The following is a 25,562-nucleotide window of genomic DNA, read 5'->3' on the forward strand; positions in this document are numbered from 1 at the left end:
TATATATATATATATTATGTAGTTTGATTTTCTTAAATGAGGAACAAAATCTCCCTCAACTAAAGTCAAAGCCACTTTCACCATTTACGATATAAACTGCTACATCATAAATCATATTCATTAACCATAAATAATGACAAAAAATATAACTACACCTATATCAAAGAGGTTAAAGACTAGTACATATATATTTTTTATAACAAAGATAACATATGTAGAAGTTTACATTTATATATTCTTATTCTTGGTTTCCTACATATATTCTCGCATTGGAGACAATCTTGTCCGATTCGACATCCATAGGTATGTGAGACTAACTCTCTCAGCAGATATTTTTTTCATCCATAAGACTCGAACCCGAGACCTTACTTAATATGTGTAACGACAATGCTAGTATTTTTACACTGTCATCAAATAATCCAGGTGAATGACCTGATAACAATGTTATGAAACCCGAGCCAGACGTCAAACTGGAAGAGCTCATATATTAGGTTCAACCAGTTTAAATGATTAAACCAATCAGTCAGATCAGATAATTTCATATATAATTAATAAATTTTATTACTAAATATAAAATTTTATATAATTAATAATTAGATTGATGTAATATCTTATTGGATTAGATTAGCACAAAAGATTATAGTAGTAATTCATTTCTTTTTACGAGTTATTCCGATTTAATCGGGTTTAATACGGTCGAATCAGAATTTTTCTGATTCAAAAGAGTCTAACTCTCATTCGATTATGCTAAACCAGAACCATTTTCAAATCCAATCAGCTAGCATGGTCTTGATGTCACAACACTACATTACACAAAACTTTACACAGAACGGAGAAAGAAAATTAGGGTTTGGTGAGGAATGAAATAGTAGGCTATACGAAAATATGAAGCGCCATTGTCGAGATTGTAATGAGATTGTTGCGATTTGTTGAGTTATAATTCATAGTTTTGACACTTTCCTCTTCCTCTGTAATAGTAGATATACGCTTCTGTGAATTATATCATCGCAACAATGGTATTTCAATTCAATATCCTTTTCTCTCTATTTTCATTCATTTTATTTATCACATTATTGCTTCATTCCTTCTTAATTTGGTGCACAGACTCTGATACCTCAACAATTTAATGCAACAAAACATCAAGGTATGAATTTATCCCTTTCAATTTTTGCTTCTTATGTTCAAATCAGTTTTCTTTCTTACTAATTTATTTATTTATTTATTAATTAAGTAATTAATGAATGTGATTATGTAGTTCCTAATGCTAATATGCATATATGATATCAAACTCTTGAATAACCCATAACCCTACATATTATATTATCACAATGTTGTTAATTGAATCATCAGCGCCAACTCGGCACGACGTATCTGCAGCCATCGAACGAGACAACACAGAATTCAACTTTTGTAAAACTGACGCCAAATCCATTTTCCAACAAATTAAGCGTCAAGACAAACACCTCAAGCTTAAGAGGAGGTACAATTGTTGTTTCCTTTTCAATTGTTGTTTCCGTGATTGTTCCACTCTTAATTCAATGCATATGTAATTGCATTCAGGTGGTTGTTGGGCATGCAACTCACCAAATCCGATAACAACAAGTTGAATAAGTCCAATTTCTTCCAAAATTTGTGAGTCCCCTCTTTGCTTGGTACTAAATTATATTCATACACTCACGCACATGCACCGTCATTATCTCATACAAGAGGTTTACAGTATATTCTTAATTGGAAAACTAATCATAAAAGATACAAAATAAAGTAATCGTGATCCTAAGAGATCTTATAAGTATCCTCTACATATACATGATCTGTAAAAGATCTTATGAGATGCTTTTATATATTCTAACATCATGCATTCGCATGATGTATCAAAATTAAACTTATCATTTTTATCAGATTTCACTTTAATGAATTCTTTTATGCATTTTTTGTCTGCACTCTATAGGTTTTTGAATGAGTCTTTACTCAGGGAAGATGATGTAAGTATTTCCTTTATTGTAAGTTGTCTTTGGTCACTTGCATTGCTCTTTTACTGATGATGTATAGTGAACATTGTAGATATTTTATGAGTCAGTAAGAACTCATGTGGAAGGCGCCTTTGGAGGACACGATGTTGAAAGAGAGAATCATGTTCCTCAGGATGATATGCATTTGATTGACATCCCCAACATAAAATTGAAAAGGTTGATATCATCGTGCCTCAATAATTTGACTAACAAGGGTCTATACCATCTTGCTATGATACTTAATGGTAGCTCCATTAAGTCCGAGATAACTCGCTCCAAATTGAAAAGGGTTATCAAGGGTTCTCTTTCAAGTGTTCTTGGTAGAAAAAGCTGTGACCGTGATCAAGTTGAAACTCGCAAAAAGCTTTTTGAACTTCTCAGCAATCCACATCATTTTAGAGATAGATGTGAGCCTTTGTCTGCTATAATATCCCAATCTGATCATGCTGCTGTAAAGAGGGTACTGCATGGACTTCAAACCTTACCAATTCAGACCTTGATTGCAATGAATAGAAAACTTAGAGGAAAGAAACCATCCATGCCTCAGTTGCTACCCTGCAGAAATGGATGGGGACGCGACCGTCTAATCAAGCTAGTGAAGGAACCCATTAGGAAGATGCTTTTGCAACTTGATAAAGGAAATGGGCTACAGGAGCCATTAGCCAAAGCCATGGCAGTATCAGACTTATCACGAAGACTGATTGCTGGTTGTCATAGCACACTTTCAAGAGAATTTTATAAATTCTCACCTGAAGTAAAGTCATTACAGAATGATATTATGAATGCTATATGGTCTATTAATAAAAAAGTTGTGACATTGTCGTTGCTAAGAAAGTTGAAGCTTCTCATAGAACCAGAGGCTATAATACCAACAAGGAGCCTACGTGCGGCATTTGTAAGTTTTTTGACTGAATTTCTTTTCCATTGCGGTGACATGGATAGAATCCCAAAGTCTCTAACAAGGATCCTAGATAGTATTAATAGGGGTTCTAATAGCACACATGATACATTATTCCAGAAGAAGGATATTGAAGAAGAGGTTGATTGCCTACTTAGTGTGAGTGCCCAAGCAAAACAAGTTGTTTTGGATTTATTGCCTGACGGTGAATTTGACCAAGACTTCACAGATGCTTATATGGAGGAATTAGAAGAAAGTGAAGACAGTGCAAGTGATGAGGATGATGATGTTGATCAACCCGAGGAGGATAGACAATTCATTAATGGAACATTCAATTCAATGGATTTAAATTATGAAGCAGAAAGTATTGGGGATTTTGTACCATTTCAGTCCCATTCTTCTATTTCTATGAAACAGGATAATGTTTCCTTCTGCTCAGTTACAACCAGCGGAAAGTCGAACAGTAATTGTGAAAAGATTCAACTTGATAACTGTGATAGAGTAAATTCTGCATCTGAAGTTCACAATACTCCCCATAACATGAGTACCAACCAATTCCCAGGAGAAAGCGAAGAGCATTGTAGTACACATGTGGCCAGCAAAAACTATGCTAATGAAACTGGCACTGATGGAAATGTTGTCAAGAGACTTGATTTTAATGAAACTGACACTGAATTAGATACAAAAGGTGCAGCTAATTCGTTACGCAAGGAGACAAAACCCATTCCCACCAAGGACAGTGTATGCAAGAACCAATACCTTGCTATCCAAGATTCTTGTGATAAGACAAGTATGCTTGCATATAATCTCATAGGTCATATATTGGAGGAGTTTGCCACAAATGAAGGCCTGGATTTAAACATGAGCACAAGTTCAGATGTCGACAATAGTGGTCGTGTTGAAGATGTGGAAGGTATTGAAAGATAATGAACAGAATTTTTGCTTTGACTAGTCAGCCTTGTGATTTTGTTTAATAATTTTGTGAATGATATTTACCTTGTGCTTTGAGATAAATGTATCAACATTGATTCTTGTTTCATTTCATGTAGAAACAAAGAAACAGTCGTCATCTGACAAACATGCAACGGATTCAGCTACTATTGTCCAAGCGATTAACAAGTTGATTCCTTCCTTTCCGGATAGGTATTTGTTACATTCCTCAAATATGGCAGCATCATTTCTAGTACCTTTATCTTACTCGCTAATATCACTGTATTTTATGTTGCAGTGGGATGGAAAAACTGATGATGTTGATAGGCTCGTGATACTTTCATGTCCTACTGGAAAACCAATTTGAAATGGTATTATGGATGACTGCTACCTTTGGTAGTTTGGTTAATCAAAACTCTTGTTATAAACTTCTTAAACTTGATTCCTTTTATATATTATGCATACCATATTTTATCCTTATAGGTAACTGATAAAGCCGGGTCAGAATAAAGAATGTTTTATTTTGTATTAGTATTATATGCAGCTTTAAAGAATAGAATAATATTTAAATGGTGCTGCTGGAAAGGGTTGATTTCCTATTCTTTTAGAGAGAACAGATGCGTTTCTCTTAATCTCAAATGTAGTTTTGCCTTTTGATGTTAGTATGTTTCATACCCAAAACTGGAAGAGAGGAAAGAAGTACTGGGTACACAGCTCAGCTTTGCGGTCGACTATGAGTTCTCAGCAAGGTCAAGGCAGACGGAGGAATTTTTTAGCAAGCACAAAGGCAACTACACATTCACCGGAGGAAAAGCCGTTTGGAGTTCATGGCCGAGGATAGTCTTTACTTCATCAATGGAGCTGAGATATTGTAGATTGTAGCTGACTTTTTTGGGGCTTTGTTTCTCAGTTTTGTGGCAACATGCTGTAATCATAACGTGATATCCAAGCAATGTGACTTGTAATATCTTGACTCATGTAGTAGGATGTAGAATGCTATATTAATTATTGTTAAATAGCAAAAACTACATTAATAAGCTAGATAAACATTATGGAAAATGGAATCAAACATCATGCCATGTTTAATAATATCAAACAAATTGAAGAGTTTCTTCATACATAAATTTCAAGATCCTTGAATATATATAAGCAAGCTTCAGATGAAGGAGGCTGATTTGTTTTCTACTTGTCTCTCAGTCACAATTGAGCACTCCAATTCAAATCTGCAAAGTCAAAAGTAAACTCCTCAGAGCATGATCAATGTTAATATCAAATTGATCGATTCCATTGCAAGTTTTTTCACAAAATTTTAGAAGGAACCAAATGATAACAAACGGATATATCAACCAACTTTTGGAAAGGCTTGATATTAAAACAAATGTTATGTGCTTGCACAAGGATAAGGCTGTACCTCAAGATTGACAAATCAAATGCTTTGCTCGGTGAGACGATTCAACTTTTCTAGATTAGCTTCTCTCCAGATTGCTTTCACTTCATCTGTTCGGAATCGCTGGGTGAATGTAGAATCCTCTAATGGAGTTGATGCACCATGAGCAAATTGAAGGAGACCAGTATAAGCTATCATTGCACCGTTGTCAATGCAATACCTATCATCAGTGGCGAACAACCTTCCACCACGTTCAGAGCACATTGTTCTCATCATCTCTTGCAAGCGTTCATTGCAACCGACACCGCCAACTATAAGAACATCTTTTGTGTCACAATGAGCCATAGCCCTCTCAGTTATCTCAACAAGCATGGCAAACAATGTTTCCTACAATTTACCAAGAAATTTGATCTCGCAAATTCATTCTTCTTTTTTTTAAATTATGATAACATACTAGAACAAACTTACCTGCAGAGAATAGCACAAGTCCGCAGGTGTGCACTCATTTGTCTTTAGCTTTTCAATAGCTGTTGCTTCAATGTAGCTCAATATTCCACTGAAAGATACATCCATCCCTTTTACGGCATAAGGAAGGTCTATAAATTTCTCTCCTTTCTTCGCAAGCTGATGTATTGACAACATAATTCAATTAATCACAACTATAAATAACAAGACAATACATTGACTATAATTTCTAGTTCAACATTTTATTAATGACTACATTGCAAATAACCCCCTTCAATTATAGGACACATACTAAACATATGATAAAACAAATAATAAAAGGAACACAATATGATGCAAACACCATAACACATATAAAATAGATAGTTGTGAAGAAGCACCTGCTCAATGTTGTATCCAGGACTTGGATCATTGGAAAGTGTTAAGACCCTAGCAAAGCGATCCAAGCAATTCCCAACAGCAATATCAATGGTCTCCCCAAAGATTCTATAACGCCCCTCACTATAAGCAATGACTTGAGTATTACCGCCACTGACATACAATACAACAGGATCATCAGCACCAGTCACGATCCTTCCCATCTCAATATGTGCCACACAATGGTTGACACCAACAATGGGCTTCTTCCAAAGCTGTGAGAGCACACGAACAACAATAGCAGATACTTGAAGTGGAGCTCCCATGCCAGGACCCTTGGTGTAACAGATGCAGTCAATATCCTTTGGAGTGATTTGTGCTGTTTCTAAGGCGGATTTGACAAGAGGGATGATGTGTTGGAGATGGTGTTGTGCTGTTTCTCTAGGAAGAAAGCCCTGACCGGGAGGAGTGATGTATGTGTGGCGTGGGTTTGATAGAATTGTGCCGTCTAATGTAACTACCCCAACACCAATTTTGTTGGCTGAACCTTCAAAACCCAAGGCTATCATTTTCTTACTCATTTCTGTTCCTTCCAAATTTGAAACAAAGATTGATTCCTAATGCTGTATTGTATTCACAAAACAAATCCAACAAAAAAAACGATTTTTTGATGGATAGCAGATACAAGGCCTATTTAATGCAAGACCTCGCTTTTCCTGGCAAGTTTCCACCCCTAATCATGACACAAATGCAAATAATCTCAGGCCTCAACTTATCGAAAATACCTCATCAATACTAATATTATAACTCCGAACAGTACCATGATGCATATCTAAAGGCCACAGCATAAAAGCACACAAGTCCAGTTCCAAAAAAGTTCAATTTTTTCTTCTTCTGTGCATACTAATTTTCACCGTCAACGTTGTAATATAGGAAAAAGTTCAATGTTTTATAATGTGATGTTCATTTTTTATAAGTTAAGATGTTCAGGAATGGAAATTATTCCATTCAAAAATCAAAACAATGCCACAACTCTTATATAGCTTTGTTATTGAACATCTTTAATCCTGTAAATGAGTCAATTTTCATTGACAGCACAACATATCTCTTTTAAATCAAGTTGAACATTATTGTAATATTTTTCTAAAATCATAGCAATACTTTCCTCAGTTCCATGCTAGTTAACAATTAACACACACACACACAAACACACATATATATAACTTCACCTTATCTTCATTGAGTAGTTAGTGGCAAAAGACTCAAGAGTCAAACATAGCATGTGAGGAATTGTAATATAATACTAATCTATGAACATACAAAGAAAACTCTAAACTTAAGAACAAGTTGAATTAGGTTAGGCATTTTATCAAACAGTATACAGTCACAAATATTCAGAAAATTGAAAACCAGAAAAATGATTAAATGAGTATACAGAAACTTCACTAACGAAAGGGAAAGGGTATCTACGGCGTTGTATATACGGCACGGCGTCTTGTACGGTGGAAGGAGAAAACCACGGCGGCGTTCCTGTATAGTGGGAATAATAATGGATAAAGGGTTTCTTGTGTTTTTCTGTTACCTAACGTTGTTACTGCTATTTTTGTGCTGACAAAAATGCCCTCTAAAATTCTAGCCCATTATTCTAGTTTTGGCCCAATAAAAAATAAAACATAAACAATATTTTTTTGGTACTACCAATGATATCTCATCATGTACGGAATTAACCTCTTTGGGATTCTTTTGGATTTCGTGGTTGTCCCTATCAATAAGTGTCGTTCTCAATAATCGAACTTTTGACCTTTTAGTCATCCTGAAGATTTAGTAGGTACTAGACGTCTTGTTGCTAAACATAAACAATATGATATGTCTCTAATAATTTTAAATACTTCTTATATTGAAAAATATCTCGTATTAGATTTAATCGGCTAAATTATCCAATTAGACGATAATATTATATAATTAATAATTAAATTGGAGTAATATATTTATACTCTTTTTTGGAGTTAAATAAAATATAACATTATATTAGTATTCAATTTTAATATTTAGTGAACAATCTGATTCGTTTTCCAGATTATTTCGGTTCAATCGAGTTTAAACAATAGAACTAAAATTTTCTTGATTCAAAATAATCCAACACATTGTTCACTTAAGACTATGTTAGTTTGAGAAGCACTAAAAAATGTGTGTAAATGTGTATATGAACAATACTCTTTTCCATTGAGAATCATTATTGGTTAATTAATAACATGAGGTATTGGAATAGTTAATAAATATAAGATCCAACATAATTGTTATAATACATAACTACACATGTTACTTTTAACAAGTGGAGAAAGTGTTTGAATATTCTGTCTTTGCTTTTGAATATTATTATTTCTTACATTTGCTATTGCCGTGGACCTCACACACTATTGTACGGACGACACACTCTCACTCAAACATCTACATGTGTATTAAGGATATTGCGGTACTCTGGACAATGATATATCATCCTACTAAATTTTTCTATCCACAAAAAAATCATATGTTACGATGTGATACTTTAATTATTAATGATTGGTTTACAAGTAGCAAATATCACACTTTTATGGGTATATTTAATACTTTTAAATCTGAAAAGTTGTAATTTCCAACAAAAGTTTTATATATTTTGATTCTTTTAACTAAAGACCAGAAGAAAAATCTGTTAAAGATAGTTGAAAAAGATCATATTTTCATAAGTTTCTCCACTAACCTTATTCAAAAAGAAACATACACAATCATAAGCTCAAAAAGCTATTTGTAAAGCCCTATTAGATACTCAGGATAAGTAAAAGGTCAATGATTCGATTCCTGAAAACGACACTTGTTCTTTGTAAACTCTTGGAACACACTGTTAGTATATTCATAACCTGGAATATAAAGCCATCTTACCTCAACACAAAATATAAATGCACACACATGGCTCTAAGACATGTTCTACTTTGATAAAAAAACATCTCATGATATAAAACCCCAAAAAATGGGAAAATATAGTGATTCCTATTAGAGAAAGTGCATAAATGGAGATATATATAAAGTATTTTCAAATGCTATTAATAACAAACAAACAAAGAAACAAACAAACCAATATCCATGAATGAAAAGTTTTATAGGCAAAGTACCTTTTGTATGAAATTAAAATACTGATAATAAATAACTTGCGACACAAGTCTCAATAGCTGTTGGTAATTTCATATTTGAGAGAACCATGGAGTCATTTCAAGCCGAGGCTCAAAGCAAAAACCAGAGAAAAGCTGCAATGGGAACCTTTTCGATACCGGACACTTCTGTGCCCACTTCCAATGTCTACTATTCATGTCGAAAATCAGAAGTGCTGGAGCTCCATAACTCTGAATATAAATCATATCCTCCGCGCCACGGCTTGAAAAAACATCGTCTAATTCTCCAAAGCCCTGGAAGAATTTGTGCGGCATTCTACCGATCTCTTCCCACTTTCTATCATTTAGAATCCAGATTCCTATCCCTTTGATTATGTCACTTCGATCTGGTTTACCGATTCCTCCCACCATTACAAGCTTCCCCTTCATATCCATCAGACGGCCACATGTTAGAGAACACGGTACCTGAATAAAGTTCCTTGCTAAGTGGATTTGAGAAGAACCGTTTGACAGGTTGTATGCAATTAGAGCATGGCGATTTTCTGTTTGAATACCCCTGGTTGCGTAAACTAAAAAGTATAACACTCCGTTACATATCACGCTCTCATCGCCGCTTCTCCAACCTGACAAAACTTCGGTTATAGATGTCATCCACTTTACTTGCTCAGAGTCATATATATGAATCGAGATATCCCACTGGACAAAGTTCTCAGGGACTTGTTTCGATTTCACAATCGCCACAGTGTAACTCTGAGATTCCCTGTTAACCGACATCGCTAATGCGCTATAGTCAGGAAATGTCAAACCCGGTGGCTCCTTGAGCTTCCTGCAGGTTTTGGTAATAGGGTTGCACACACATAAGTTGCTCATGCTGTCATTGTCCATGAAGCTAACCATGCCACCCGATGAAGCAATGAACCAATTAGAAGTGCCAATGAATGGAAGTTCTATGCTGTGCCATTTCCGAAGGATGGGGTCATAAGCATAACCAATCGGTTCATCAGAGCTAGTAAACATGAAGTACCAAGGCTTCTGTGGTGGAATACGTGAAAGGTTCCATAAAAAAGTCTTGGAAATAAGAATGCCATGCCATTTTTTACTCACACAACGAGCTTTGGCAATGCTTTCGACGGGAAGAAAAGCTAGGATGACTCTCAACAAGTCATCAGGCAACCTTTCATCTATACAAACAACAGTTCCTTCTTTGTCACCTTCCTCACCGAGTTCTGAAATTGGGTCAGATTCCCCAGTCTCCCTTCGTGTCGGATTGTCATAGCGGCGGACCCATGATGTTTCTCCCGCCATATAAGTAGAACGGAACGGCCTAATGAGAATTTAAAAAAAACACAGAAGAAAAGCAAAACAAAGCTAATTATTAAAGCATTCTAACACCAGATAAGATAAAAAGAACATAGGCATTTTATCACCCGAAACTGAAAATACACTAGATCATGAAGATATACAAATTAAAGGAGGCATAGCCATCAATTTCAATATTTTCTAAATCTATATGTTGAGGAATTACTAAAGTAGAAAATCTGGCTTTTCCTACATGAACTATGTTAGATCTTAAAAGGATTTCGTATTTTACAACACAGAATGCGGATAAAATACAGAACATCATAGCCAAATCCCTCAGAAGCAAAAATACAAAGAATTCGAAAACAAAAATTGCTAATATACTGCATAACACATTAGTCTTAATTGCAACTACATAGCTAACTACGGATTGGATGGTAAACTAAAGCACAATATTAAACCGAAAATAGAAGTCATAGAACACATAATAATGAACGGCATAATTTCGAAAACAAAAGATAAATTTCAGGAACTCCGATATCATATTTGCTATTATACTTGGCTCACCCCCACAATAGATTCTACATGCTTCGAGTTTAGCAGAATAACACAACTCTGAGGTTTCATAAATGAACACTAGTTATTATAACACAAAGGGTAAACTCTATCAAGCATAAGAATACATCAAAATTTCAATGCCATGATAAAGAAAAACCTTCAAATATCTCAGAAACAGAACAAGCATTGCAACTAGGTGATTATACACAAGCATTTATCAGAAAGAGAAAATATTTTTCAAAATCAGCCCTTTACAATAAATCCAAGAACAATGTATTTTACTCCTTTTCTGCAAAAAGGAACATTTGATAGAAAGTAACTCTTGATAACCTTTTAGCATGAAGCCCTAAGAAAGTATAAGGAAAATACAAAGATGAGTATGAAGAGAAAAATCAAATGGTGAATGAAGTAGCCATTAACACATGAATCTAAAGTTGATATAAAAATTAAGACATAGATAGATGCAGTAACAAAATATGAAGTTATAATAAAGGAGATATTTTTAGAAATGAAAGATGAAGCCCATGTGATGAAATTTGAAGATACCTTATGTTAGAGACTCCAAGAGTGTGAATGAGGAAAAGGGTATGAAAAAGAAAAGAAGATACTTTTGGTGGAGAGAGAGAGAGAGAGAGAGAGAAAGATGAAGGGTATTCCTTAAAATGGAAGAAGAATGAAATGGGTTGGTATAGATTTAGTTGATAAACAAGGCAAAGCAACATAATAATAATAATAATAATAATAATAATAATAAATACTCAGTTAAATCAACAAACACAACAGAAACAACATAAGAGAGAGAAGAAGAGTTCTGTGTTGTGTTGTGTTCCTTTTTCTATGGGAATATTGGTTCCTTTTTGTGGAGAGAGATGGCGCGTGTTGGCGCGTCTTCCTTTTTATTTTAATATTCTTTTCTAGCTTCATGCTTCATCAATGTGAACTTAAAATCATTTTCACCAACGTTCATTTAATAATATAATATAAGATGTTATTGAATTTCCAATAAATCAAGTTTGGAGTTCTATTTTGTAGAGTAATACTAGTTGATGGAACAATCACATACTCATAAATAAATAAATTCTTTATCTATAAAGTTAGTTAAACCAAAAAACTATAGACTATTGATTTATTATTATTTAGGTTTTAGATACTTTGTAGAAACAAAAACAAAATAGTCTAGTGCAGTCCATTCTTATTTTATTTTTTATTTTAAAGTTTAAACCTTTAACTTTACTTAAAGCTTTTAGAAGCGTAAAACATGACAATTAAGGATGACAAAAAGGTCAAGTGGATACAAGTATTCATACCTATACTTACATTGTTTATATATATTACAAATTTTCAATTTTAATTACACATTTATAAATTTTATAATAATGAACATATAAAAACAATTATTACTTTAATAATATGGTATGTATATGATGATTTTATTATTATAGTCTAATAACTAAATGTTATTATTGAATAATAATAAAATATAGATAAAAATAATAAAATATTTAATTAAAAACTAAATTTATAAATATACGAGTATCCACGAAACATATAGTACGATACTTGTTTCCATCCATAAGCCATTTTTTATGGATATTCATACATATATTTTTACGTGTACTCACATATAAAATATTTTTGTTATTCTTAAATGGAATCAATCGAGATGAATGATTTTTTGAGTAAAAATTGAGAATTAAGTTTGATAGATGGCACTCTTTTTATGGTTAGTTGGTGATTGAATCATGCTCATAAAAATATATTTTATTATTGTTGTTGGAACTCTGTAATTTATTTACCAAATATGGAAGAAAATGTAATGGGGAGATATGAATTCTCCTTTCCTTTGCAGAAAGACTTTCCTTTTGCCAAGTTATACAAATTCATACGTTTCTTACCATAGGAAGCCAAAAATATTCGATTATTCCATATACTTTTATATAACAAAATTATAATAAATTTTTTGTTAACAAAAATACTCTTCTAGATTTTAAAACCTTAAGGAAATATGATTTGGATATATTGATATTTGGGCTCATAATTGCTAGATGCTATTATGCAATTATGACCCAAAAAGGGTTCTCACCTAATTCCTTTACCATCTTCAACTTTTTTCAAATGTCTTCATTCCCATCCTTATTTGTCTTTCACTAATTTATTATATTCTCAATAATTGATCAAAATTTATGTGACAAATAACTTTTCCCCATTTCATCTTTAAGATTAAGGTGTATTATGAATATTTGTTTAGGTATTGAGATAGATCTAATAATGAGTAACAAAAAGAGATCCATAGTGTAGGATGTTCTAAAATTTGTGTACCTATTAGATCTAAACTACACCTATGATACAATAATACAAACTTCAATTTAACAATTCAATTAAGACACAAAACATTCCATGTGAGTGGACCAGCTGAAAACATTTAAGATGGAAGTTAATGATATATTGTTGATAAAATTAATATTATAATAATTGCATATCCACAAATATCGAATCAGATAAAATATTAATATTAACCTGTAGTTTGAGGTCCAGTTTCGATTTCTCCATGGTGGTTGTTGAGGGTATCGTCCTCTATCTCGAGCTCCAAATGTGGGAGCTTCCCAGCCGTTTCTATGAAAGTAGACGCCATTTCGGCGGCTCATTTTTTCAATAAAGTGAGAATCATAAGATTAGGTTAAGATATATATATGTGTATATAGATTATGAATTTAATGTTCAGATGTTGGACTATTTGATTTGGGCCGAGCCTAGTCGACTATCAATGTTGAACATATATGGTTTTCATTTATTTATTCATGTTGACTCTTATTACTTACATTTTTTCTCGCTTATCCTTTATTCTTCATAATTTTATGAGGAAATAACATTAACTAATCATAAGGTTTGTTACATTTTTACTGACCGGAAGAAATAAGTTATCTCTATTTTATTCTCTAGTTTGGACCAGATTTTGTCATTTGAGATATGAGTACAACAACACAAAGAAAAATATCATAATTTTTTAAAGGTAAATGTAGTTTTCTTAAGAAAAAACATTATTAATTTCTTTACCTAGCCACCCCACTTTATTCTACATGACAAAAGCGATGCGTGGAAAAATAATAATTAATTTTCATTGAAGACAATTTATTTGATAATAATTATGCTACAAACAAGTTGGGTTAACAAGAAAGAAACGTATGAATAATCATAAATAATGGGTATTACGTTGAGCCTCATCATCACCAACTTTCTAAGCCTTTTGTTTGAACATGATGATTATAATTAAATTAAGTAAGAAAAGTAATTAAAAAGATGTAAGGCTCAAAAGCCATGTGAAGAATCAAATGTTAGATACAACATACAAAGTAAAGTAACTTAATTGTAGAAAGAAAGAATAGAATAAAAGATTATTTCATACTAGAATATAACTTATTTCATCATTAAAATTATAATAATATATCATCTTTTTTTTATTTTAAAAATATTTTTATAAAATAAATTACCACGTAGCATGAAAATATATTTTATTTTCTAAAATAGTTGAAAAGGGTGTTGGTAGTGGAAAGACCACTATAGCCACCTTGTGCATAATAAGTCACCTCTCACTTCTAATGCTTTATTCAAAATCTCCCTTCTCTCTTTCCAATATCATTTTCAACACTTTCAAGTTTGAACCAACAATAAAATGGGTATATAATAATGAAGTTTCTTAAAAACAATAATATTGTTCTTTTATGTGGGTCAAAATTTGTTTTAGTATTAAAAATGAATAGTGAATAATGCATTTATAGTGTATATATTTTATGAATTTGTTTTAGTAATTTTTATATCTTAAAAGGATTAATATCCAATCATCACTCTAGAACAACATTGATGATAAAATTTTAAATGTTGTGATTGATTTGTATGGTTAAGGGTAGATTTTTTTTCTTAAGGAAAACCCACCACATACACTTGGGAAAAAATAGCTTTACTAGATTTTATTTTATAAATTATCCTACTTATTTAGGTATTTTCTACTTATTTTAGGTATTTCCTACTTATTTTATGGTTGGCAAAGACAAGAAAAATGAAAATGTCACCACTAACCAAGTTGTGGAGGCTACTATTACTTTCTTATAACTTCTTCCAACTACACTACAAGATTGTGGACAAGTGATAAAAGAAACATCATCATCCCCACTTCTATCCCAAGGTTTATGTCGGCAAAAGAATCCTCATCAATAATGGAGAGACAAATTATTGATTTTACTTTTATATTTAAAGATAAAAATATCATTATATTATTATATTTAGATGATAAAACTATAAAATCATAGAAAACATTCCCATTTATTTTTCTTCATTAATAAAGATGATTCGAACCCTTGGGTTGTAATTGATTAAGTTGGGGATCAAAATTATGGATATCCACTTTTACAAATGTTTACTAACTTTTTTTCCATATATATGCATATTTATCATTACATGCAAATGATGTTTGTTAATGAACGAATTCTTACAATGAAGGTTTAGGTATGGGTGACTCAACATCTTAATAGTCTAAATATTATATTAGAAAAGTTAGATCTTTCACATTATAAATTTTTAGTATACCTAATACACTCCTCTCATATTAGAACAACTAGATATAATACTATCTCATGTGAAGGTGGTCCAAGTTATAATAAATAATTCCTTTATCATGCATTTGGTCCATGCATGTGTGAGATTTCAATACTCAACTAATACATAAAGTTCTATAATAAATAAATAAATAAAAGAGCAAATTTCTCATTAGCTTTTCCCTTTCACATAATGACCAAGTTGTTGGTATATACATTTTCATATTAAATGATATAAGGTATATGCCATCATGGTAAGCACCATAATTAAAGTGACAAAACTAACCATTTATATAATATGAGACATGCAAGCAATTTAGCCCATACTTACATCACTTAAAGAAGTAAAAAAGAAGAAGGGAGAAACACATAACAAAATTTGAAGCCTACACCTACTATCTTCATTTGATTCTATGACAACAAAAGCAATTTTATTAGGTATATGTAAAAATTAATATGGTTGTGTCATTGTTTGAATAAGTTGCTATATATTTTGACTTTTAGCACTAGTGATGAGGTGAGATAGTAGGCAAAAAGTGTTTGAATTGGAATCATTTATTAATTGAATTGAAGTGAAGGGTTTTGTTATTGGATTGGTTAGGTTGGTTTTGGATGGTGACAACACTAGATTTAATTGTTTTCATTAACTAATGTCAACACTTTTGTCCTCAATAAAACCACCCTTTTTCACTACAATATAATACTCTTTAAGGGATTGTTGTTTAGAATGAAAAGAGCTAGAAAATTAATCTCTTTGCTATTTTTGTTGTTGTTTGAACCTGCCACTAAAATTAGATTTTAGACTAAAAAACTAACCGACTAATATAAAAAATTATTAAAAATATGTATAAAAAATATAGGGTAACAACTTAAAGAAATAAGTTAATGAAAGAATCTAATAGTTTTGCTTTATTCTTTTTGAGTAAACTCCTTAATTAATCCTCCACAAAATAACCTTTTTACTAGTTAAACAAATCAATTTTTTTAAGCATCAATCAAATTCTTCAAATATTTAAAATATTATGACATTTATATTGTAAGCACTTACACCAACAATTGCATCCTTCATTAACTAATGTCAACACTTATGTCCTCAATAAAACATTTAGCATTGTTTTACATATTTCATTTGTTTTGTTTAATCTTTGTAAGATCATTCACTACTCACACACTTCTTAGAGAAACTTCCAATGAGGTTATCCATCATGTAATCACTCTAGGTGATGCAAGTTTAATCATGAAGTTCTTAAGCGATGAGTTATGATGTATCTTGTTAATATAGATATCGAACATCGATCCTTCTAATCCATCTTTAACTATATAGTCTTGTACATATACAATCTCAATATCTTTAACAAATATGGTTGATATGTACAAATCATCAACTCTTGGACGCATTTAATTTTTTTAATTTGACAAAATCTCCTTGTGTGAATGGTAGGTAAGTTACATTTTATTTTGATTAAAATAAATGGAGCATGCATAATTGCATATACCAATCTATGATGAGTTGTTCTAAGAAAATGAGACTTCTCTCCAGTACCGGGGATGCAAGTGATACAAAAAAACAAAGAAAATATGATACTATTATATTTATTATGATAAGATAAGTTTACCCTTAAAACTAAAGGAAAATACTCTAACCCGTTCTAATAAGGTCTCCAATTCAATCCTTTAAGGACATATTTTGTCTTTGCATGACAATTTTATCCAAGTCAAATATGATTGACTTTAGTTAACAAATTATATATTTAATTTAGAAGAAGAAAAAGTTATTAGTAGTGTAATTGATTAATAAGCTTGTAAAATTAGAAAAATATAGTAGTATTAGAATGAAATTTGGGTTTTGTTGAGTAAATGAGAATGAAATTTGAATCGAAAGGCAAACAATTAAGAAACAGTGTACAACAAGTAATAGAAACAATAGTAGAAAACGAAAAAACAAGTAATGGCCGAATATAAGATCTCAACCGTTCATTCAATCCCTTTCAAACTCGAATACCATAATCTCCACCATTCATTATTTTTCATCTTTCACTTGGACTTAGATGAATGGTTCTGCTTCTATTAGCCACTAAACAACACAAGAACCCTGACGCCGTTAACCCTTTATTCCCCGCTCCCGCCAATTCCCTAACGCCGTTCCATTCCGTTAACGCCGTCGTTACCGTTCTAGGAGAAGATGTTGAAGACGACGCCGTTTCAGTAGATTCTGATCCATCCGTTAATGACTCCGTGAAAGAACCTTCATATGAATTATTCTCGCTTGAATTTGAACTCTTCAGTTTCCGTTCTTCTAAATCCGGTTCGGTTTTTTTCCGGTTCAGTTGAATCTTCTCTCCCATGAGATCACGATAACCTATCGCCGATATCTTCTTCTTCAACACCTGAAACTCCGAACCGTCAATCAACATAGCTCCGATATTCATTACGCCGTGGAACCTTCCCGACGGGCGGCGAATCTGTACGGCTGAGAAGCACGGTGTTACTTTCACTGACTCACCGTCGAGGATGTTGCTGTTGCTGATAAGAAATCGAACAGTTCCGATGAGGTGATCGCGGAAGGTGCCGACGGCGTAGATAGCAACGGAGACGCCGGAGGTTTCGGAAGCGAGGAAATCCGGCGTGACGCGGAAGAGGAACTTGTCGTTCCAAGTCGGATTCTCGCCGCCGACCTTATCAACTCTTGTTCGGAGCTTGGTATCGGAGTGGATCCAGGTAAGAGCGTAGGTTTGGAATGTTCGGCGTGGAGATGACGGTGGTTTCAGCCCCTGTGCTGAGATCAAGTTGATCTCCAAGACTATGTTATTCATATTCATATTCGCCGGCGACGACGACGATGACATTGTAATTCTGTCTCCGGTAACTAGCACGGCGTCATTTTCTTATTTCTTTATTGTTTCTTTGATCTCCGGCAAGATCAACGGTGGTGAAGGAGGGAGAAAGAATAAACGGTTGTGATTAATATTGATTGAGATATAAAGAGGGAAAGTGTATATATATGGTTGATTTAAAATGAAATAACTGAAATGAGGTTAAGGGTGAGAGGTTTAAAATGAATTGCTACCCACTTACTAACCAACTACCCGATAACTAATTTTACACCTATTATACATCTCATCAATAAATATACTTTTTATATGATAACGTTGATAGTTAAATATATACGGGTGAACAATAGTCGGATAAAACTTTTTGATTGTAAATATTGGTCGAGTTTAATTATTAAACCTAAACTTGATTCTAGATCTGATAAAATCTAATCAGATTTAAGTTAAGTCATGATTAGATTAAATTGGATAGGGTCATGACTTACTCACTCAAGTGAAATGTATGCATAACTTTATTTATTTTTCTTTGCACTTGGTTACTTTTATCATAATTAGTACATTGGAATATTCTATCTACTCTTTCTAGTACGGTATAAATGTTGAGATAGTTATGTTACTTAGGCTATCTTTTTTCTGGTACATCGGAAATCACAAGAAAAAACAAAAAAGAACAAAATAAGTGACACGAAAAAGATTCTACGCAAGATAGTAGTGGCATGCTAAGAGAGCCAAGTCCTAAGTTCTGGACATCGTAGATGAATGTGATCCAAACTTCGACATACAGTCCACCACTTGGTTAGCCCTACGAACAATAAACTTAATCTCAACTAGCTAGTCGCGAGAAAGCTAAGAACAAATTCCAGAGACAACATTCCAAATTTGGTGAATTCGAATGTGGACATCTTCCGAAATAATTTGAACTGCCTCGAGACAATTAGATTCCAGAATAACCTGCTTAAACCCAAGAATAATATTTTGTTGACAAATCTTCATATATAATAAGATTATGATTAGTGTTTGTTGTGAAATTTAGATTATACAATTGAACTTGTTGTTGTTGTATTAGTAAATAGAAAGAGAACGGTGTGTATTAATGTTTGGAACAAGTAGCGTTTGTAGTCCAACGGTTAGGATAATTGCCTTCCAAGCAATAGACCCGGGTTCGACTCCCGGCAAACGCATTCCTTTATTTTTGTGAAACTAAAATAAGGTAGATTTTGTGTTTTTGGTGCAGAGATTTTTTATCCTATGAGTAGATCATTCACTATTGATTTATTAATTACCACTGCCTCTCAAACAAAAATAATACAAATCAATGGTGAATAATATGCTGACAGTGTAAAAAATTTTACATCGTCAATGCACAGATTTTAAAATGGATGAAGATCACCTGTCTCCAACGATGTCTCATTCTCTGTCTCAAGCCGAATGAGATACAATTTGAGACAAACGATCTCTATGCGAGTAAGACTTAGTGAGTTGAATTATTAATAATGATTGGAAGCCCAGGCCCATAAAATAGGAAGTGTAGACGTGTACTTTCTAGTTTTCAGTTACTAGAACTCTTTCTAGTCCACATGAACAACATCACCTTCTTATTCTTATCTATCTAATAATATTAACTATAATACCACACACCTTCTCTTTCTTTCTTTCTCTAAATCCTTTCACTTTTATTATTATTCTACCTTCATTTCATTAGGCACGTTTTCCCACTATACTCATTTCTTCATTCTATTATATTTCTTATATACTATACTTTATAACAATATATACATATCCAAATATGTGGTGCCTGTGCATTTTCTTATATTATCTATCAAATTATTACTCTACCAACTATGCTATTTATTTCATCTATGCCATTATAGTTGATGTTGCTGATTTACACTAACTTTTTTATTTTATTTTGCAGAGTGAGAACATATTATATATATACATATACATATGTATTATGGCAATGTTGAATGCAAGGTCAATGTTGCTTTCTAATCTTCAAGAAGGTGCTACTACATGCATTGTTCATGATAATGCATCATGTGTTAAACAAAGGTTTCATCACACAACAAGAGGGTTTCAATGTCATACAAGTGTGGTTTTGTCATGTACTAGAAAAGAAACAACAACAACAACAAAGTTGAACATGTTTAGACTTTCTTGTAGTTTGGGGTCAAGATCACAACAATGCTACAAAGGGAAAGGAGATAATTCCTCTATTTCACTGGGTACAAGTCCTACAAAGATTCCAAGGGTAGGTAACTTCACTAACTTTTAGGGTCAGATGAAAATGATGTAGGTTTTGCTAGGATTTCTATGAATAGAACTAGGCCTGATTTGTAAAGTATCAGGGTTAAGTTGTGAAAAATTGTGGAAAATGTTGTATTTACTTGAATTGCGCAAAAAACGACCACAATTGCGGCTGTGGAGACTCTCAAAACCGCGCCACGATTGCTGTTCCGGACTGCAAATTAAAACTATGCTTGTTATATCCATCCTCTTAGTTTAATTCCCCTTGTTTTGGATAAAAACAGATATTTGAATTTGTGGTGGATAGAATGGTTGTTGCTCTGAAAGATTGGAGTTATGTGAAGGTTGCTGGCATATTAGCATGCATTCTAATGTTAGTTCCCTCAGCTAATGCTGTTGATGCTCTCAAAACTTGTACTTGCTTGCTGAAGGAATGCAGGTATAACATCTCTATCTCGATCTTTCTTTTTCCTTTTTCTACGACTTCCGGGATAAAGACTTGGTTGTTGTTGTTGTTGTTACCATATTAACAGCTACATGTACCTTATCGGTTAACGAGCAACGAGTATTTATAATGTACCTCTTTTATGTTATGCAGAATTGAACTTGCTAAGTGTCTTTCAAACCCATCATGTGCTGCAAATATTGCTTGTCTTCAAACTTGCAACAATAGACCTGATGAGACTGAATGCCAAGTTAGTATTTTAGTACTTCACCTAAAGTTTTTGAAATAAGCTTAAAGTAAGTGCTTATTCATGAAGCTTTTTTTGAGATAAGCTAAAAAAAAAAGCTTATAGAAAAGTGATATGCTACTTTCTTAAGTTTAGTTTCATAAGCTGTTTAAGCCTAAATAAGCTCTTGTAGATGCCGCCGATGAAACCTTCTTTTTGTTGTTAATTTTATAGATTAAATGTGGTGACCTGTTCGAAAACAAGGTGGTTGATGAGTTCAATGAGTGTGCAGTTTCAAGGAAGAAATGTGTTCCGACGAAATCCGATGTAGGAGATTTTCCAGTTCCGAATCCTGATGTTATTGTTAAGAGCTTTAATATTGCAGATTTTGATGGGAAGTGGTTCATCACTAGTGGCTTGAATCCTACATTTGATACATTTGATTGCCAATTGCATGAGTTTCACATAGAATCAAACAAACTTATTGGTAACTTGTCATGGAGAATTAACACTCCTGATGCTGGGTTTCTTACTAGAACAGCTGTGCAGAGATTTGTGCAAGATCCTTCTAATCCAGGAATCTTCTACAATCATGATAATGAGTACCTTAACTATCAAGATGATTGGTAATTAATTTCATTCACCTCATGATTTTACATATCTAACATGCGTAAGGGCTCGAGTATCATATCATGAACCTTTTTAGATATATTTCATTTATATCGTGTACTGAATCCGTATTTATTTGTTAAATTTTGAATTTTGCACCCTTAGAAGGCTACCAACTGTAATATGCAGGTTTATACTGTCATCCAAGATTGAGAACAGAGCAGATGACTACATATTCGTGTACTACCGAGGCCGAAACGATGCATGGGATGGGTATGGTGGTGCTTTTGTGTACACAAGAAGTGCAGTTTTGCCTGAATCTATAATCCCAGAACTTGAGAAAGCAGCTAAGAATGTAGGAAGAGATTTTAGGCAGTTTATAAAAACAAATAACAGTTGTGGACCGGAACCTTCACTTGTGGAGAGAATAGAGAAAAAAGTAGAAGAAGGAGAGGAAACAATTGTGAGAGAAGTTGAAGAGTTAGAAGAAGAAGTAGAGAAAGTAGGGAAAACAGAACTAAACTTGTTTCAAAAGTTAACTGAAGGTTTGAAAATACTACAAGAAGATGAAGAGAATATCTTAAGAAGTTTATCAAAAGAAGAAATGGAGATACTGGATGGTCTGAAAATGGAAGCAGCTGAAGTAGAAAAGCTCTTTGGAGGTTCCTTGCCTATAAGGAAACTAAGATAAATCACAAAAATGAAGTTCAACATAAACTTCATCAATAGTTTTGTTTATCCATGTTGACTTTCTCTTTTGAGTTTCTTCTCTCAAATGCTGCAGATAAAAAGCTTGTTTTGAATTAATCAAAACTGAATTGAGTTCTTGTTTTGAAAGAATGAATCTCTTACCATAAAGTCACAAGTGCCAAAATGTCACAAAAATGGTTACAAATTTAGATATCAAAAATTGAAGAATAGAACTAACTTTATATGCAACCTATGGTAAATAAAAATATAATATACAAAGAAAAAATATAGAACACTCTTTGCTCCTAATTGCATGTTAAGTAAGGTAGTGTATGCAGGTAATGTACATAATATGTAAACCTTTTTTCTTTCTTTCTTTCCCATTGTAAAAGCTAACTGAGATGGTCTTTGTACAGAAGATTAAGCCAAGACATTTTATTTACAAAGATTGTAATTTTTGAGATATAGTTTCATTAAGCAGTGTGTGTTAAGTAGATAGATCTATTAAGCCTCTCAAGAATCCCATTAGCCTTTCTTTTTGCCCTTGATGTACCACATTTTGCAAGGTTAGACAATGTACCATTGGCTTTTTCTTCTTCTCTAATTTCCCTCCACTTTGTTCTATCACTGTAGCAGACTGTATATAAGATTGCAACACAATTTTCCTTGCTCCTTTCCGATGCGGCGGCCTCCCTTATAATACCGAGCAAGTAGGGGACAGCACCGAGGTCGCCAATTTCTTCAACAGCCAAGGGGTGGCTTGAGAGGAGTGCCAATATAGCTAACAACTCGTCGACAAGAACGTTGTCCATGATCTTCTTCAGAATAACCTGGACTGCGCCATCTCTCACAGTCCTACCTTTATTCTCATGCACAACACATAGGTTGAATATGGCTGAGGCAGCATCTTTCATGGCTAATGGATTTCCCTCATCTAAAAGCTCAAGCAAATGTTTTATGACTCCGGATTTTCCAATGATGTGTTTGTTCGAATCAAGAGCTGATAATGTGAAAATAGCGGCTGCAGCGTTGCTCCTTGTTTGAATGGTTCCAGTTTCCAATGCATCAATAAGCAGAGAAATGACGTTTGGATCTTCTCCAAACACTTTCTTATTATCATCATGAATTGACAGATTCAGAACCGTTGTGATCAAGTCTTCATGGAGATCGGGGTGGATAAGAGCATTTCTGGTCGATAATGGACTGAGCAACTGTGGAATTACATCACCAGAGAAAAGTGTACGGAACGAAGGCATTCGCTTTGTTAACTTCCGAAGCTCTTTCGCAGCTTCTTTCTGATCAGAAACAGACAATGACAACTTGTGAAGCAACAAATTTAAGTGGTCTCTGTCTGCATTGGTTACTACTTCATCGGTATCTCGAACAAGCTTTGGTAGCTCAATTCCACGCTCCCTACACCATTCCGCAATCATGTCACGGACCAAGTAATTAGGAGTGAGGATAGTGTGAGTGAGCACTTGCTGAGTTTGAGGACATGTTCTGTGGCCTTCATTCAACCACCTCTGTATGAATGGCCGATCATAAGTCTGCAAAATTAGGATCATGACAGTAAGTAACACCATCTATGAAAAAATACCACACACACTTCTACTCGGACACCATCGATGAATGTCTCTCATACACTTACATAGCGTTCGATAGATATGTCAGAACAGGATGGAACCAATATTGAATTCACTAAACAGAACACAAGAATATAATATATTCAGAAACTACCATAGACCAATCTATTATATACAGAAACTAGGACTAGTGGCAGTATCAAAACTTTCTTTACCAATATTGAATTCACTGCATAAAACTATGAAGACAAAAACATGAATTGATATATTATATATATAACTTAACCATCTATATTCTATTTACTGTTGTATAGATTAAAAAAATGGGAATGAACAGAACTATAACAGTATCCATGTGAAAAATCAAAATTGTATGAAAGTACATGAATAATGTGCATAGACAACAACAACAATAATTACATTTCAGTTAAAAAAACATCCTCAGACACACACGTGAAACAAGTGAAAGATAAAATGAGAAAAATAATAATAAAAAAAGGATTTTGATGATAGAAACCTGTCCAGTAGACAAAATAACAGGATCGGTCATCAATTGTGTGGAAATGGGGCATCGAAAAAGTGGAGGAACAAGAAATTGATCTAATTTATTTGAAAAGGAAGAATTTTGATTAAAATGTTTGAGTAGTTGAAGTGTAGCAATAGCTTCATCTGTTGTTGTTTGTTGAATAGTGTAGTTATAATCACTCTTCTTTTCAACAATAATGTTCACCAAACCTCGCAATTTTTCCTTCAATTCAGAAACAGTTGCATCATTATTATCATGATGAGATAGTGATGATACCCCTTTATTTGTTTTTGCCATCATCAATCAATCAAAACCACCACCCTTTATTCTTCTGACTCTTCTTATTCTTCTTATTCTTATAGAGAGAGAGAGAAAAATGGTGATGGAAATGGAATATTCGTTTTTGTAGTAACAAAAGTTTTATTACATTTTGGGACATTGGAAGCTTCTATAAATCAGATAACGTGTGAGGGTAGGTTAGGGGTATAATTGTAATTTAAATATATATGTGGCACCGACCCACAACGCGTGAGATTCATTAATTGTAACACATCATATTGATTTAGCAAACATTCAATGTATTAAACAAATGCTTTAATGGGACCCACATACTCTACATGCTATATATTCATAAACAACTCATAAAGTCTATCTCTTTTTTATTAACAAGGTTTGACTTCTATATACTTATCTGTCAATTCTCGAGTGAACAAGTGGAATTCTCAAATAGTTATTAAGGCTAGTGATGACTCTCGTCTTAAAAATTT

At 33.2% G+C, this 25,562-nt stretch overlaps 7 protein-coding genes and 1 non-coding gene across 13 annotated transcripts in view; 3 read left to right on the forward strand and 5 right to left on the reverse strand.

Annotated features, from left to right (window-relative positions):
• LOC109329533 lies at positions 844–5,075 on the forward strand. The gene is made up of 9 exons (XM_019563219.1): positions 844–1,016; positions 1,105–1,144; positions 1,351–1,480; positions 1,561–1,632; positions 1,949–1,982; positions 2,062–3,820; positions 3,957–4,050; positions 4,136–4,208; positions 4,501–5,075. The coding sequence occupies exons 1-8, from the start codon at positions 1,014–1,016 to the stop codon at positions 4,170–4,172; spliced, it is 2,169 nt and encodes a 722-aa protein (XP_019418764.1). The 5' UTR covers positions 844–1,013; the 3' UTR covers positions 4,173–4,208; positions 4,501–5,075.
• On the reverse strand, positions 4,869–7,622 carry LOC109329537 (probable tRNA N6-adenosine threonylcarbamoyltransferase). 5 transcript variants are annotated; one of them, XM_019563229.1, is made up of 5 exons: positions 7,497–7,622; positions 6,070–6,779; positions 5,693–5,848; positions 5,294–5,611; positions 4,869–5,060 (listed from the first exon to the last, which is right to left on the reverse strand). In XM_019563229.1, exons 2-5 carry the CDS (start codon positions 6,625–6,627, stop codon positions 5,055–5,057), a joined length of 1,038 nt encoding a protein of 345 aa, XP_019418774.1. In that variant the 5' UTR covers positions 6,628–6,779; positions 7,497–7,622; the 3' UTR covers positions 4,869–5,054. The 5 variants fall into 5 exon arrangements, with proteins under 5 accessions (XP_019418774.1, XP_019418770.1, XP_019418772.1 ...); XM_019563225.1 differs by having other exon boundaries at positions 5,249–5,611; XM_019563227.1 differs by having other exon boundaries at positions 5,249–5,611; positions 7,488–7,605.
• Positions 8,187–25,562, reverse strand: part of LOC109329531 (protein PIR) — a 33,176-nt gene continuing 15,800 nt past the window's right edge. The window contains exon 32 of the mRNA XM_019563217.1: positions 8,187–8,197. The gene's annotated coding sequence lies outside the window, so the exon portion shown is untranslated. The remainder of the gene's footprint in view (positions 8,198–25,562) is intronic.
• Positions 9,106–13,730, reverse strand: LOC109329535 (F-box/kelch-repeat protein At3g61590-like). 2 transcript variants are annotated; one of them, XM_019563223.1, is made up of 2 exons: positions 13,567–13,730; positions 9,106–10,516 (listed from the first exon to the last, which is right to left on the reverse strand). In XM_019563223.1, exons 1-2 carry the CDS (start codon positions 13,692–13,694, stop codon positions 9,265–9,267), a joined length of 1,380 nt encoding a protein of 459 aa, XP_019418768.1. In that variant the 5' UTR covers positions 13,695–13,730; the 3' UTR covers positions 9,106–9,264. The 2 variants fall into 2 exon arrangements, with proteins under 2 accessions (XP_019418768.1, XP_019418766.1); XM_019563221.1 differs by lacking the exon at positions 13,567–13,730 and adding an exon at positions 11,596–11,790.
• On the reverse strand, positions 17,499–18,628 carry LOC109329538. The gene has a single exon (XM_019563230.1). The coding sequence runs from the start codon at positions 18,482–18,484 to the stop codon at positions 17,666–17,668; it is 819 nt and encodes a 272-aa protein (XP_019418775.1). The 5' UTR covers positions 18,485–18,628; the 3' UTR covers positions 17,499–17,665.
• Positions 19,579–19,650, forward strand: TRNAG-UCC. The gene has a single exon. It is a non-coding gene; the product is annotated as a tRNA-Gly (tRNA).
• On the forward strand, positions 20,132–22,732 carry LOC109329534 (violaxanthin de-epoxidase, chloroplastic). The gene is made up of 6 exons (XM_019563220.1): positions 20,132–20,171; positions 20,385–20,720; positions 21,001–21,155; positions 21,315–21,411; positions 21,622–22,013; positions 22,186–22,732. The coding sequence occupies exons 2-6, from the start codon at positions 20,424–20,426 to the stop codon at positions 22,685–22,687; spliced, it is 1,443 nt and encodes a 480-aa protein (XP_019418765.1). The 5' UTR covers positions 20,132–20,171; positions 20,385–20,423; the 3' UTR covers positions 22,688–22,732.
• On the reverse strand, positions 22,960–25,117 carry LOC109329536 (U-box domain-containing protein 9-like). Its single transcript, XM_019563224.1, has 2 exons — positions 24,787–25,117; positions 22,960–24,233 (listed from the first exon to the last, which is right to left on the reverse strand). Exons 1-2 carry the CDS (start codon positions 25,093–25,095, stop codon positions 23,160–23,162), a joined length of 1,383 nt encoding a protein of 460 aa, XP_019418769.1. The 5' UTR covers positions 25,096–25,117; the 3' UTR covers positions 22,960–23,159.

This window comes from Lupinus angustifolius, chromosome LG16 (genome assembly GCF_001865875.1).
Source record: "Lupinus angustifolius cultivar Tanjil chromosome LG16, LupAngTanjil_v1.0, whole genome shotgun sequence".
Lineage (NCBI taxonomy): Eukaryota > Viridiplantae > Streptophyta > Magnoliopsida > Fabales > Fabaceae > Lupinus > Lupinus angustifolius.